The following is a 13,349-nucleotide window of genomic DNA, read 5'->3' as shown; positions in this document are numbered from 1 at the left end:
ACTTCTCAGCCTCCATTTTTGGCTCCTCCCTCTCTACTCAACTTTAGTCTAATTGTCGGAGAGCCTCAAGACCCGGTCCAGGACCCTTTTCTACCTACACTCTCTCTCTAGATAATCTCATCCCATCTACATGAGGATGACTCCAAAATATATATCTCCTGATAGATCTTCACTCCTGAGCTCTAGGCTTGTGTATCCAATTGTCTTTCTGACATCTCCTCTAATAATATGACTAAAGTACAGCTCACACTTACTACATCCAGAATAGAAGTCTTGATTTCCTTCCCTCCTCAAATCTGTGCTTCTTCCAGTCTTCTCACACCAGCAAATGGTACTACCATCTACCCAATTGTTCAAGCCAAAAAACTAGAGTCATCCTTAATTCCTCCTTCCTTTCCCTCACACTCTACATACAACCCATCACCAAGTTCTGTTGTTTCTACCTCTAAAATATATCTCAAATATTTTTACCTCTGTTCATCATCTTCACAGCCTTTCCATCCCAAGTTATATCATTTCTCTCCTGGATGACTACAACAGCTTCAACCTCTTGTCCCTCTTTCAATTTGTTTATCATATAACAACCTGAGTGCTCTTTTACAAATGTAAATCAGACCAACTCATTCTCTTGCTTAAAACCCCTCAACTCCCTCTGCTCTCTCCCTGTTGTTCTCAAAATAAAATACAAACACTCTACTATAATTTTCAAGGCTTTATATGACATGTTTCTACCAAATATGTCTCCTACAACTCTTCTACCTTCTCTCTACCATTTCAGCCTCACTGGGTTTCCAATTCCTGGGACACTCTAAGCCTATTCAATCCTTCGGACTTTTGGACTTTCTGTTTTCTGTGCCTGGAATACTTCCCCACTACCTCTTTACATGGTTGGCTCACTTTAAGCCTATAGGCCTCAACTTAAATGTCATCTCCTTGAAGAGGCCTTCTTTATCTAAATTCTCCCTTCCCCCACAGTTACTCTCTATTCTTTCACTTTCTTTCTTTCATAGCATTTATCACCATCTGTATTAGCATATTTATTTACCTCATTTACTTGTTTATTGGATAGAAGTGAAGGCATGGATGGTGTCTGTCTTGTTCGTTATTATATAATCAGTGCTTAACACACTATGCCTGGCACATAGTACACACACGTTTATTGAATTTACAAATGAGTAAATAAGAATACGTAGTGATATATGTACCTAATATCATTTTGTCAAGATAACATAGGTTATAATGTGGATATTAGCATTAGGCTCTCAATACTAGCATTATAGTAGTTGTATACTTTTAATTTTCATCCTTTTTCACTGCTGCGTTCCACTCACTCAAGAATCAAAGGTCTGAGTCTCATTCCAGCTCAGCCGCTAAATTACTCTGTGACTTTGGGAATCCCATTTACTCCTGGGGGCTATATGTTATTGTCTGTAAAATGAGAATGTTGAAGGAGATAATCTTGAAGATCTTTGCCAACTTTGATATCCATTGATAAGTGATTGTTTAACATTATTAGGTAAATGACAATTACTGTGTTCATTAAATAATTGGGAAACCTGAGATACAGAGAAACTGGGCCCTTGCCCCAGGTTACCCAACTGTAGTGAATTCAGTTCTTTACTCAACTCTGCCCAAAGCCACAGCCACAGCAGGTGGAGACCAGCTTGGGTTGGTGCCTCTGCCCTCAGAAGCCTGCTTCTGGGCTCCTTGAATCACAATGGACTCAGATAAAGAGAATGTACTAGGCTGGAGACATACCTAAGATTGTCTCTCTCCTCATGCTGCTCATGGCTGAAAAGAGGACAGCATTTGGCACTTGTCCACTGAGAGCTGATGCCAGGCTAAATACCAATTAGGCTTCTGAGAGATGACAGGGTTTCAAGGGAGAGGTCTGGGGCACAGAGATTGTGGAAACTCTTTTTCCATATTTCTATTAACCTGTTCTGAATGCTTACTGGTTGCTAGGCCTTGTGCTAAGTGCTTTCTTTCCATGGACAAATTTATCAAATCTTCAAAACAATCTTGTGAAGTAGACAATATTATTACCCCTATTTCACAGATAAGAAAACTATCAAGATGCAGAACATTAAATACCTGCCTGAGTAAGTACCAAAGTCAATAAAATTCAAGCAGTTCTGGCCCCAGATCTTATACTCTTACCTTCTACATTATAACACCTCTAACTGCTCATATGTTTTAGGCAAATAGGTACTCCAGACATAATGGATTCAATAGTGTCTATGCCTATGCGATCAACATCTGCTCTTCTACAAGAGTCTCTAGGCACATACATTAACACTGGAATGTTTGCCCTCAGATCCATTCTCCATTCTTCTCCTGCAAACTAAATTTTTTATGCTCCCTTGTTGTCTCACTTATTTTGTCCAATGGGAGACACCTGTGGGAGATTAGTGGGCAGGAGGAGGGAAGAAGCCAGGGTGTTTCCTTCACCTCCGGCTTCAGAGAGGTATATTCTGGAAGTGGCTGCTTCTCCTCAATGACTCCAGCTTCTGTTGGACAGTTCCTCCAGTCATGGCATCTGCACCATCAGGCCACCCACCCCATGCTTTTAGCTTCAATTTAGCACCAGTTTCTCGGTTCTGGCAACATTACCTTTTCCCATTAACCATCTAGCTCTAGGAGTGGTAGCAGTTTTCTGTGGTTGCTAAATGCTGGCTTGCCTCACCATCCCCTATTTGGCTTCTTTGTTTTGACAATGTGTTATGTTCCCTGTATTAAATGCTCTCTCTTTAAAAGATCTAGAGTGGCTTCTGTTTTCCTGACTGGATCATGATTGATATAGACAACTTCTATAATCCCAGGGCTTCTCACTATCACATAAATTGGTTTATATTCCTCAGAGCATATATCACAACCTTTAATTATCTTGTTTGTATACTTATTTTTTGTTTATTTCTTCTCCACTTTAAGTGCATTTTAAAGTCCATGAGAAACTTTGTCTTGTATCTTGAGTAGCTATTCCAATGCCTGGCACATAGGACCTCAATAATATTGTTTAATGAATGTATCCATTAAAAGACAATCCAGGTTTTATTGGATATCACCTATGTGCCAGTCACTGTTGTAGGAGATAGCAAGGTTAGTAATTCATTGCCCCCAGTTTTAAAAAAAACAACTTATATTTCCACTTAAGTGACAATAAATAGAAAAGTGTATACATGACCAATGTATTAATTTGTCAGGGCTGCCATAACAAAGTACCACAGACTGGGTGGCTTAAACAACATAAATTTATTTTCTCACAACTCTGAAGGCTAGAAAGTCCAAGATCAAGGTGGTCTCTTCCGAGGCCTCTTTCCTTGTCTTGTAAATGGCTGTCTTCTCCTTTGTCTTCACATGGTCTTCCCTCTATACCAACCTGTGTCCAAATTTTCTCTTCATATAAGGACACCAGACATATTGGATTAGAGCCTACCTTAATGACCTTATTTTTACTTAATTACCTCTTTAAAGACCATGTCTCCAAATATAGTCACATTCTGAGGCATTGGGGTTTGGACTTCAACATACAAATTTGGGAGGGGGCACAATTCAGCCTATAACAACAAGTAAAAGATCATTTTCAGTTGAGAAAGCTAAATGGTGGTGCTACAGAAGTTAGATGAAAGATGATAAAATCAGGTTTTAGAGTATTCCAGGAAAGCTTTCTAGAGGCTGTGTGCTTAGTGCCAGGTCTTAAAGAGATCTTAAAGAGTCATGACAGCTTGAATGGGCTGGTTGGCAGGGGAGGCGCATCCAAGAGGCTCAGTGTGAATGAAGGCCCCAAGGTGAGAAAGTGAGGAGACACTGTAGAATTTCTGATTACTGAACCATCAGAATTGGGAGGAAGTTGAAAGGTCACCCAGGCTAAGTTCCCATTTGATTCAGGAATCCCTTGCCAAAGGACAATTCACCTTCTGCTTATACCCCTCCCAGGGCAGGGTGCTCATTAAGGCAGCTGCTTTGATATTTGGCCAGCTGTTTCGCCAAAACAATGGCTTGGATGAAGAGGGGAGAGTTTGCTAGGAAGTAGAGGACAATAAGGTGGTGTGTGGGGCCAGTGATATCTTCATACCATTCACCTTCAGGCATTTCTTTCTGATGTCATATTTTAATTCCTTCTTGCTGTAGCTGCAACCTCTGTTTTTGTAATCCCTTTCTTGCCTGAACTTCCCTGTGGGTCAGGAGCATTGGATTCTTGTCCTATTTGGTTGTGCTACCATGGGCAAATATCTTTCAGTCTCAGGGCTTCAATGTTCATGTCTGTAATAGGGGACTAATTAATTAACACTCCCTGTCATGTCTTCCTCACAAGGTTATTGTAAGACTATATGCAATGATAATGCGTGTGAATGTGACCAACAGTATCAACTCCCAGCAGACACAAAGAGGCCAGCCTGGGTTGAATTACCCAGAGTTAGAGGCATCATGAAGAGGTGGGTGGTTTCTCCGTTTGCCTGTTTTGCTGATGTTTATTTGACTTATTCTCAGCAAAATAAGCAAGTGGAAAATTCATTCATCAACAAGCTACCTTTTATATTCCTGAGGGTGTGAGGAAGAATCCTGAGGGTGTGTGTGTGTGTGTGTGTGTGTGTGTGTGTGTGTGTGTGTGTATGAATGATAGCAAAAAGAAGCCTGGAAAGCAGCAGAGGGTAAAGTTGAGACTTTATCTTTTTTATGTGACCTTAGATAGGTCTCCTCCATCATTTATTTATTTATTTATCTGTAAGATGGAGATACTAATGCCTGCCTCCACAAGGTTGTTCTGAGAAGTGAAAGTGATAATGAGGATGAAATCCCCAAGAGAGTAGCACTAGGAGAGAAGACCCCAGGGGACTATGTAGAGGGAGTGCTGGAGGGAGGGAAGCGGGAGAGTGCTGGCATAGCTCCACTGGGGCAGGATCTTATTATTTAAAAGGCTGGCCCAACACCTCTGGCAACTTTGGAAAGGACTTTTGCTGACTCGACACAATTGGGGAGCCCCACAATAAACAGCATCTAACTCCAGCGCAGCGGGAGGCAGGCAGAGGTGGCAGCTGCCTTCTCCTGGGCGGAGGTTATTCACCCACATCCTCTCCCTGCACCCCACCTCCCAGATCTCAAGCCTCAGCAGGGGACAAAGGCAGTCGGTGGGGAACCCCCCTCCCACGTTTCCCCAGGCCAAGCACCTCGGGAGCTGCGGGGCAGAAAGGCAGAGCCTGCCTGCAGGGATGGAACAACCTGAATGAAGGCGAGGTCCGCAGCGGAGGGGATTAGGCTGTAGGGCTGTGAAGGAGGCAGGAGGCGAGGGGGAGGGGGTGCTGGGGCTTTCGCTTGCTGCAGCCCTGCCAGCCCAGCCAGCCCGAGACAACCCGCGCCAGCCACCGGGGCCTTGGAGAAGCCGGACTTCATTAGCACCATGCAGTGGATAAGGGGTGGATCGGGAATGGTGAGTGCACATAACCGCAGCTTCCCCAGCTTGAGCTTCAGTCCCCTAGCCCCACCCCCAGCTCCTTCACCAGCCGCCAGGCAGTGAGCCCCCTAGTCTCTGCCCACCGCCCTCTCCGCTGTCCTTGAGATACCAGCAAGCTTGCTGTGGCCATTTTAGGAGCCCTTGCTTGCCTGCCTGCGAGGAAAGCCCCCTCCCTTCTCCGTCCCCGTTCTTACCACCCCCGAGTGGGGGGGTCACCTGGAAGACCGGAGAGGCAAGGGGGCTGGTAGAGGGGCTCTCTGGGAGCAGTTAGTCTCGCAGGAGGGTGGGGGGATTGTGGGGTATGGCACGGGGTTGGGAGGGAGGGGGTAGTCACAAAGCCTGGGATTGTGGAGGGGGCAGTATGGGAGAGCTGCGTGTATCCCCTTCCTGGGACGAGCCAGAGAGCCATTCTCAGGGAAGCTGCTTGGGGGAGTCCTGAAGCCCTTCCTTGCCTGGGCTGGGGTCACCCTGTCCACACTTGGGGCTTTGTCAAGGAGAGACAGCTACAGAAACTGCCATCCTGGAAATGGATCTGGGCCCCATTCAGTTAGGAGAGTTCTCCCCCCCCCACCCCCATCCAAGGAGTGTGTGCTTGTGTGTGTGTTTAGTATCATCCTCCAACAGTTCATTGTATGCCATGATGCTCCGTTCTCCACCTGGAGACCTTGGAATGACTTCCTTTGCAGAGAGGAAGTGGTGGCTGCATCTTGATGCCTCTCTGACTCAGCCAGGGGTAGCTCAAGTCTGGTCAGGGACTCTGGGGCATGGGAGGCCACCATGCCTTTGTCCTCAGCTGGGAGGCATGGGCAAGAGGGTCTTGGAGGGCAGTTGGGTTGGGTCAGCAGGCACTGATGGCAATGCCAGCCCACACTTCTGCACTGCCACCCATAACTTACAGCTGAAGGAAAGTAGCCTGAAGCTGTTGGGCAAAAATTGATCTTTAACTCCTTTTTTTGCTCCCATTCTGGAAAGGAGGAGGGAATCTCGTGTGGGCTAGGACTGTATTCAGAGGAGTTGTCCTCTTCCCTTCCTTGCAGTTTCCTTAGACCTCTGTTTCAGTGGTTCTTGAAGTCATTCAGTTTGTATTTGCCAGGGCTTCAAGAGACTCTTCTCAGATCTCCCTCTTTCCCTGGGGTCCCATAAAGCTATTTAAAATGTTTGTAGGACCAGAAAACCATAGAGCAGGAAAAGACCTTTAAATCCTTGTTGTCCATCCAGGAAAGTTGAGACCCAGAGAGTGGGAGAGACTTGCCCAGGGCCACACAGCTCCATGAAGGCAAAACTGAGTCCAGCAAAGGAGTCTCCTGACTCTCTGTCACTGTCCCTCTCCACTGCTACACAGAATCATCAAATGGTGCTGATAAAGGCAGAAAGGAACAAAGAGTCATGATCTTGGTAAAGAACTTCCTTCATGATGAACTAATGCCATGAATTTTTCCTAAATAAAACCCATGACAGTCCTAGTATTTCTAGCAGCAGGGTCTAGGTGAGACCTCCTTCCTCTCCTAAATATATTGTAGTATAGGGGTCCAGAGCCACCCATTGACAACAGATTAAGTTAATGGAGAAATCTGAAGTTTTGCCAATTGTGTGTGAGAAAGGAGAGAGTAACAGAAAACTTGTGGAGACTACGTAATTAAAGATTGATGGAGAAATCTCATAATATTTTTAGGAGACTGAAGTAGTGAATATTATATGATGAAAGCGTTTATTTAACTATTTGCCAGAATTCAAGAGATGATAGGAGTAGTAAATTCTATTATAGCCTGGAAGGCAGGAAACTTCTAACCTTGGCCCTGCTGTTTAACAGGAGTGCTTTGAGCCTCAGTTTTCTCACCTATTAAATGAGGCTATTAATGATTACCAAAATTCCTTCCAGGTCTGAGATTCTCAGTTTCCTAGAAGTAAATGTTGGGTAAAATTTAACTAATGGTTCGTTATGAAAAAATAGGAGTATATATATAGCCACTGTTTTATAAAATGGCTAGTCAAAAGGTCATTGCTCCTTGTTCTTTCATTTACAAAGCCCTTGAAATCCAGATTGAGCTCTTCATAACAATGAGATTTCTTTGTTGAACATTTGACTACTGTAACTGATTGCAAGTGTCACATGTTACACAAAGGTCCTTGAACAGTAAAACATCAGTTGGCATTTTACAGAATAAACTCCATCTCAGTAGATAGTGTTAAAAAAAACTGTGAGCTCACTTTTGATGGTAAATTGTTCAGTGTATTTATTCATAGCTTGTGTCTGCAATGGCAGTTTGTGCTGGGTTAGGCAGTATGCCTAGAGTGGAAAGAAAGCTGGTCTCAGAATCACAAGTCTGACATTGAGGGGCCTGGCTTTTACACTTCTCAGCTCTGAAACACTTGACAATTGTCAAACCTCTTCCATTCTCAGTATTCTCACCCATAAAATGGGGACAAAGTAACTTATCTCATAGGATCTATTGAGCTTATTAATTAATTCAACAAAAACCTAGAGTCTACTATGAATTGACACTGATCTAGGTGCTGGGGGCAGCAGTGAACAAAAAGAAATTCTCTGCTCTCATGGATCTTACATTCTGAGGGTCAAGGGAGCTCACTAAACAATTACACAAATGACTACACAATATGTCAGGAGATGCTAAGCTCTAAGAAGAAAAAGAAAACCTGGTAAGAGAATAGAGAGAGATAGGGCTGGGATGATATATTAGATAAATCAGTCAGAGCCTCTCTGACTAAGGAACACTTGAGCAGAGATGTGAAGGAAGTGAAGGAACAAGGTCTGTGGGGATGTTTAGGTGAAGAGAGTGCTAGCCATAAGAAACAGCCAGAGAGAGAGAGCACAACTGGTTTGTTTAAGAAACACAAGGAGGCCAATGTCCTGGGGACATTTAATCTGAGTGAGATGGGTAGTTTTGAACAGATAGGGACATAATCTGACTTATTTTTTAAGAGGATAATAGATTGTAGTGGGGCAAAGGAAAGACCTGTGAGGAGGGTCTTAGAATAGTCCAGGCTAGAGGCGATGGTGGCTTGGACCAGGGTGATGATAATCTGTATGAAAGGGCTGTACTCAGCATTGTAGATGGTCTGTGTCTTTCTCCTTTCTGACCACCCATCCAAATCTCGAATGGCTGAGTGTGAAGCTAGAATGAACACAGAGTGGGTGGATGGGTGCAAGGGAATTTTGTGTCTATGTCAATGATCCAATGATCTGCTTTGGGCTCCTGGCCTCTAGTGAAGCTAATTGAGGGTTGATTCTGTGTGGATTACCAATGAACCAGTCTCTTGCATTCTGGGATTCTGGAGAATATTAAGTATATTATTAGTACTTTGAAGATATGATACACTTAACATATGTGACATCTGGAATGGCTCATTTTTAATACTCTCTCCTCTATGTGACAAAATTATTTTCAGTAATAATCATGTACTAATCAGTACTAATAATTATTTTATTGATTTTTTTTTTTAATTTTCAAATAATTAACAATGAAAAAGAAGAATAAACTTCAATTTTAAAGATATTCAAATTCAGTAACATCTCATGTATGATCTAAAATGTGTACTTATTGAACAAAAATACTACACTTTACAGTTCGTATTGTCTTCTCTGCTTTATATTTTAAGCACAAATAAAAACTCCAATTGGTCACATAGATGACAGAATTGAAATAAATTACATTGTCTCTTTGACTTTACAATTGTTGTGCTATCATTGTTTACTTCAAATCTACTATTTAAATTCTGGAACATATAGTGCCAGAAGAATTTGCAGACATGAAATGCACCCAAAGCTTACCTTTCCAAAGTAAAATGAACTAAGGGAACACATGTAAAATCTGTGTGTATGTGGGAGGGTGGCAAATGTATAACTGGAATCAGCTGAATCGACTCTGAATCAACTTCCATGTAGAGTACAATATTATTAAAGGATAAGTAATCAAAGGTACTAATTTGAAACTTCATGTATTGAATATATTACTAAAACTCAGTAATAACAACAATTGTTTAGAGCTTTGACCAACAAAAGATTTTTTTCAAGGAGGAGTATTTTGTTACTGGCATTATTTTAAATTGCTGGCGCATAGTGATAATAAAAGTACACTTTGACTTTTAGTCTTAAAAAAATTCTATAGCTAGTACACTCTTTCATTGCCTGCACTAAGGGTTTTCTACTCCTATTGCTCCACCCTTGGTATGGCACCACTTTGGAGAATATGGAATCTTGAACTAATTCCATGCCAAATTTCATGTTACCTATATAAAAGCCACAACATTTGAGTTGGTGGAAATCTCTGCATAAGTAAGATACAATGACAACTGGTAAGTTTAACGGTTGATTTAATTCTGGTATGAATGACAGAAATCTATTCACACTGGCTTAAGACACACAGGTTTTATTCTTTCACATAAAATAGGTCAGAATATAGGCATATCTGGGCCAATATGGTACCTTCAGAAAGTCTTTAGGGACTTCTCTGCTCCACCATCCTTAGCATTTGGCTTTTATTCTTGAGGTTGCTCCATGATCCAAGATGGGTGTTGAAGCTCCAGAACATTTATTAACATCCACATTCTAGGTAGCATGAAGGGAGGGTAAAAGAGGAGGAAAAAGACTTGACCCTCCTTTTGAAAGAAGCCTTCCAGGAAGTCCTATTTAATACTTCTCCTTAAATCTAATTGGTAGGAACTGAGTCACATGAATGCTCCCAGCTGCAAGGGAAACTTGGAAATGTAGTTATGTAAACTGGCTGGTTATGTGCACAGCTAACAATCAGGGACAAGGTTTCTGATTCAAAGGAAGAAGGGGCCATTGGAAGACAACCTGCAGTTATTGTCACAGTTAATCCACATGTATGTGTGCCAGTGTAGAAATGCAGAAACTTAGGGCTTGAACTCAGCTTTGGACTATGAGCCACAGCCTGATAGATGTGGCCAATAGTAAAAATACTGCCATCAATCTGGTGAAGTATCAATCAAAACTTGATGTGCCCTAGTCTTCCTTTACTTCCCCCCAGTGACAGTCTTCTTGTGAGACCAAGTGGATGGTGATATCCTTCACAGAGATGGGGAATGCAAAACGAAGAGGAGCATTTATAGAGGGGAGATGACAAGTACAGTCTGAGCCAAGTTGAGTCTGAGATGTTTAAACAGCCTCAAATGGGAGATATCCAATAGGCCAGTTGGTGATCTAAATATTGAGCTAAGAGGAAGATTGGGAGGCATTGGTCACAGTTGAAGTTCTGACAGTAGATGAACTACCAAGTAGTTTAAAATGCTGATCAGCCTGGGAAAGTGAGGGGTTAGATCAGAATTTGAGCTTTTTCCTTTTTGTGGTAGTCTCCTACCCTTGAGCAGACCCAGTCCACTCTGTTATCTACTTTCTGGAATTTCCATGGCAACAGTATAATTTCAGGCTTTACTTTCTACAGTGCTCATGTTGCTTCTGGGCTGCCTCAGCTGTAATGTTCAAGCTGGATGACATTGGGTATAATTTAGCCCAACTCCTTAGATCAAGGGTCAGTAAACTATAGCCTGACAGCCAAATCCAGCCCACAAACTAAGAAAGATTTTTACATTTCTAAATAGTTGGGAAAAATTGAAAGAAGGACAATATTTTGTGATACACGTATATGAAATTACATGGAAATTTATATGAAATTCAAGTTTCAGTGTCCATAAATAAAGTTTTATTAAAACACAGCCATGCTCATTATGCCTTCATGATACAAAGGCAGATTTAAGTAGTTGTGACAGAGACCATATGGCCTGCAAAGCCTAAAATACTTATTATTTAGCCCTTTACACAAAAGGTTTGCAGGTCCCCTGCCTTAGAGCCGTAGGGTTACCATGGCAGTGCCTAAAGGGAGGGGGGCAGGGGCAGGCAGAAGTTCGGGTCTCCTACTTTTGATTTATCCAGAGCACCTGGGGTTTTGCTACATATGTTAGGTTGTTGCTTACGATTTTGGAAAAGGGTTTTGCTTTCTCTGTGTTCTCCCTACCTCCCACACAAAATGTTTTAATACCACTCATTTTATAGATTGTGAAAACTGAGTCTCAAATAGGGAGGGTGCCTTACCCAAGACCACAAAGTGAGTATAACTGGGAAAAGTATCCCCATATCCAACTATACTTCAATTAAAAATAAAAAAGAAAAGAAACACCCAGAATAATTTTTGACCAAATGTATGGGCACCCTGTGGCCCAGTCAAGTTGATACATAAAATTAACCATCACATAGTCTCACTCATCTTCCCAGTTTGCTGTGAGAATCATATGTGTGAGTAGACAGGAAGGGGCTGTGTGAACTTTGTTGTTCTCTACCCATATGGGGAAGAATTATTATTCTTAACAGGACAGAGGGGATGTACACTTGGATGGGTAGAGTAGGATCTTTTCTACTGCCCTGAATTCAGCCCTCAGAAGATGAGACCCAACTTTACTCTTCTCTGAGTGCCAAGAGATCCAACAGGAATTTCATTCACAAGGAAATATCCCTCCCACCCCAGCCCAAGACTTCCTGAATTCTCTGCTTGAGGAGGGACTGAAAAAGGCCCCCAAACAGCCCCATGACATGATGAGAGGAGCTTCTTCTTAGCCCATTGTTTTGAGAAGTTTGCTCATTGTGCTGTTTTTGGTGTTGGGGGGCGTTTTATGTGTGTGTGTGTTAGAATATGACTAGTTCTGCAAGTGATTAAACTGTTCAGTAATGGAAACTAGGCAGTGGGGGAAAATAAATGCATTCAGCTAGCTCTAAGAAGTCCTATTGCCATGAGGAAACATTTTGTCAAAGGGCCTGTGTGACATACCGGGGTAGTGACACTTAAGTTGGGTCAGCTATGTAGGGGAAAAATCCTAACAAATTTGGATTATAATAAAAAATAAAGGATGAGATAGTGAAGTTTGTGGGGAGTTTGAGAGAGGCAACAGGAATTGCATGTGCAAAGTCCTTAAGGTTGAGATAGTTTGGTATGCTTGAGGGATAGAAAGAAGGCCAGTATGGCTGGAGCACAGGCAGAAAAGGAGGCAAGTGGTATGATAGGAAGGCAGAAAGTCAGACAGGGACCAGCTCACACAGGACCTTGTAGGCCCAGGGAGCTTGCAGGCCCAGGGAAGGTGTGCATCAGCTATACTCAAAGACAGTATAGTTCTGTGTTTAATAGCACACTCTCAACCAGACTGCATAGATTCAAATTCTGACTCTGCCACTTATTAGTTTAGTGACCTTGGACATGTTACCTAACCTTTCTGTGCCTCAGTTATGCCCTCTGAAAGATGGGGATAATAATGGTACTATCCATAGTGTTATTGTGAAGACTGAGTAATGCTCACAGTGTGCGTGATAGTGCTGGGCACTGACAAGTGCTATTTATTCTAAGTACAATAGGAAGCATTTGAAGTAGTAGAATGGTGTGATCTGCTTTATGATCTGAGAAGTTGACTTTTGCAGGCTATAGAGAATGGATTGAGGAGGGTGAAAATGGAGATGGCAAGCCCAGTTGAGATACTGCTGCAGAAATGAAGTCACTGGAGCTGAGGAGAGGAGGGCAGATTGGACAACAATTTTGGAGATAGAATCAATGGAAATTGGTGCTGGATTGAGTGAGAGAGGTATAGAACAAGGAGGAAATATGGAAGATGACTCCTAGGTTTCTGGCTCTGCCACTGACTAGCTGTGTGATTTGGGGCAAGGGATTTAACCATTCTAAGCTTTAGTTTCCTTATATATCAGTCAAGGTTCTCCAGAGAAACAGTACCAGCAGGATATGTGTGTGTGGGTGTGTGTACACACACAGTTGACCCTTGAACAATACAGGTTTGAAATGCGTGTGTCCACTTATATGTGAATTTTTTTTCTTCCAAAAATATGGACTGCAGTACTATATGATCCATGGATGTGGAACTG

The 13,349-nt window shown here is 42.4% G+C and overlaps 1 protein-coding gene across 1 annotated transcript in view; it reads left to right on the top strand.

Annotated features, from left to right (window-relative positions):
* The first annotated feature begins 5,345 nt into the window (after positions 1 to 5,345).
* Positions 5,346 to 13,349, top strand: part of ARHGEF9 (Cdc42 guanine nucleotide exchange factor 9) — a 176,299-nt gene continuing 168,295 nt past the window's right edge. Inside the window, exon 1 of the mRNA XM_036839278.1 lies at positions 5,346 to 5,428. Within this exon, the coding sequence (XP_036695173.1) occupies positions 5,399 to 5,428 (30 nt within the window). The 5' untranslated portion in view covers positions 5,346 to 5,398. The remainder of the gene's footprint in view (positions 5,429 to 13,349) is intronic.

This window comes from Balaenoptera musculus, chromosome X (genome assembly GCF_009873245.2).
Source record: "Balaenoptera musculus isolate JJ_BM4_2016_0621 chromosome X, mBalMus1.pri.v3, whole genome shotgun sequence".
Taxonomy (NCBI): domain Eukaryota; kingdom Metazoa; phylum Chordata; class Mammalia; order Artiodactyla; family Balaenopteridae; genus Balaenoptera; species Balaenoptera musculus.
The sequence above is the reverse complement of the archived record's forward strand: the minus strand, read 5'-3'. Positions and strand labels throughout refer to the sequence as shown.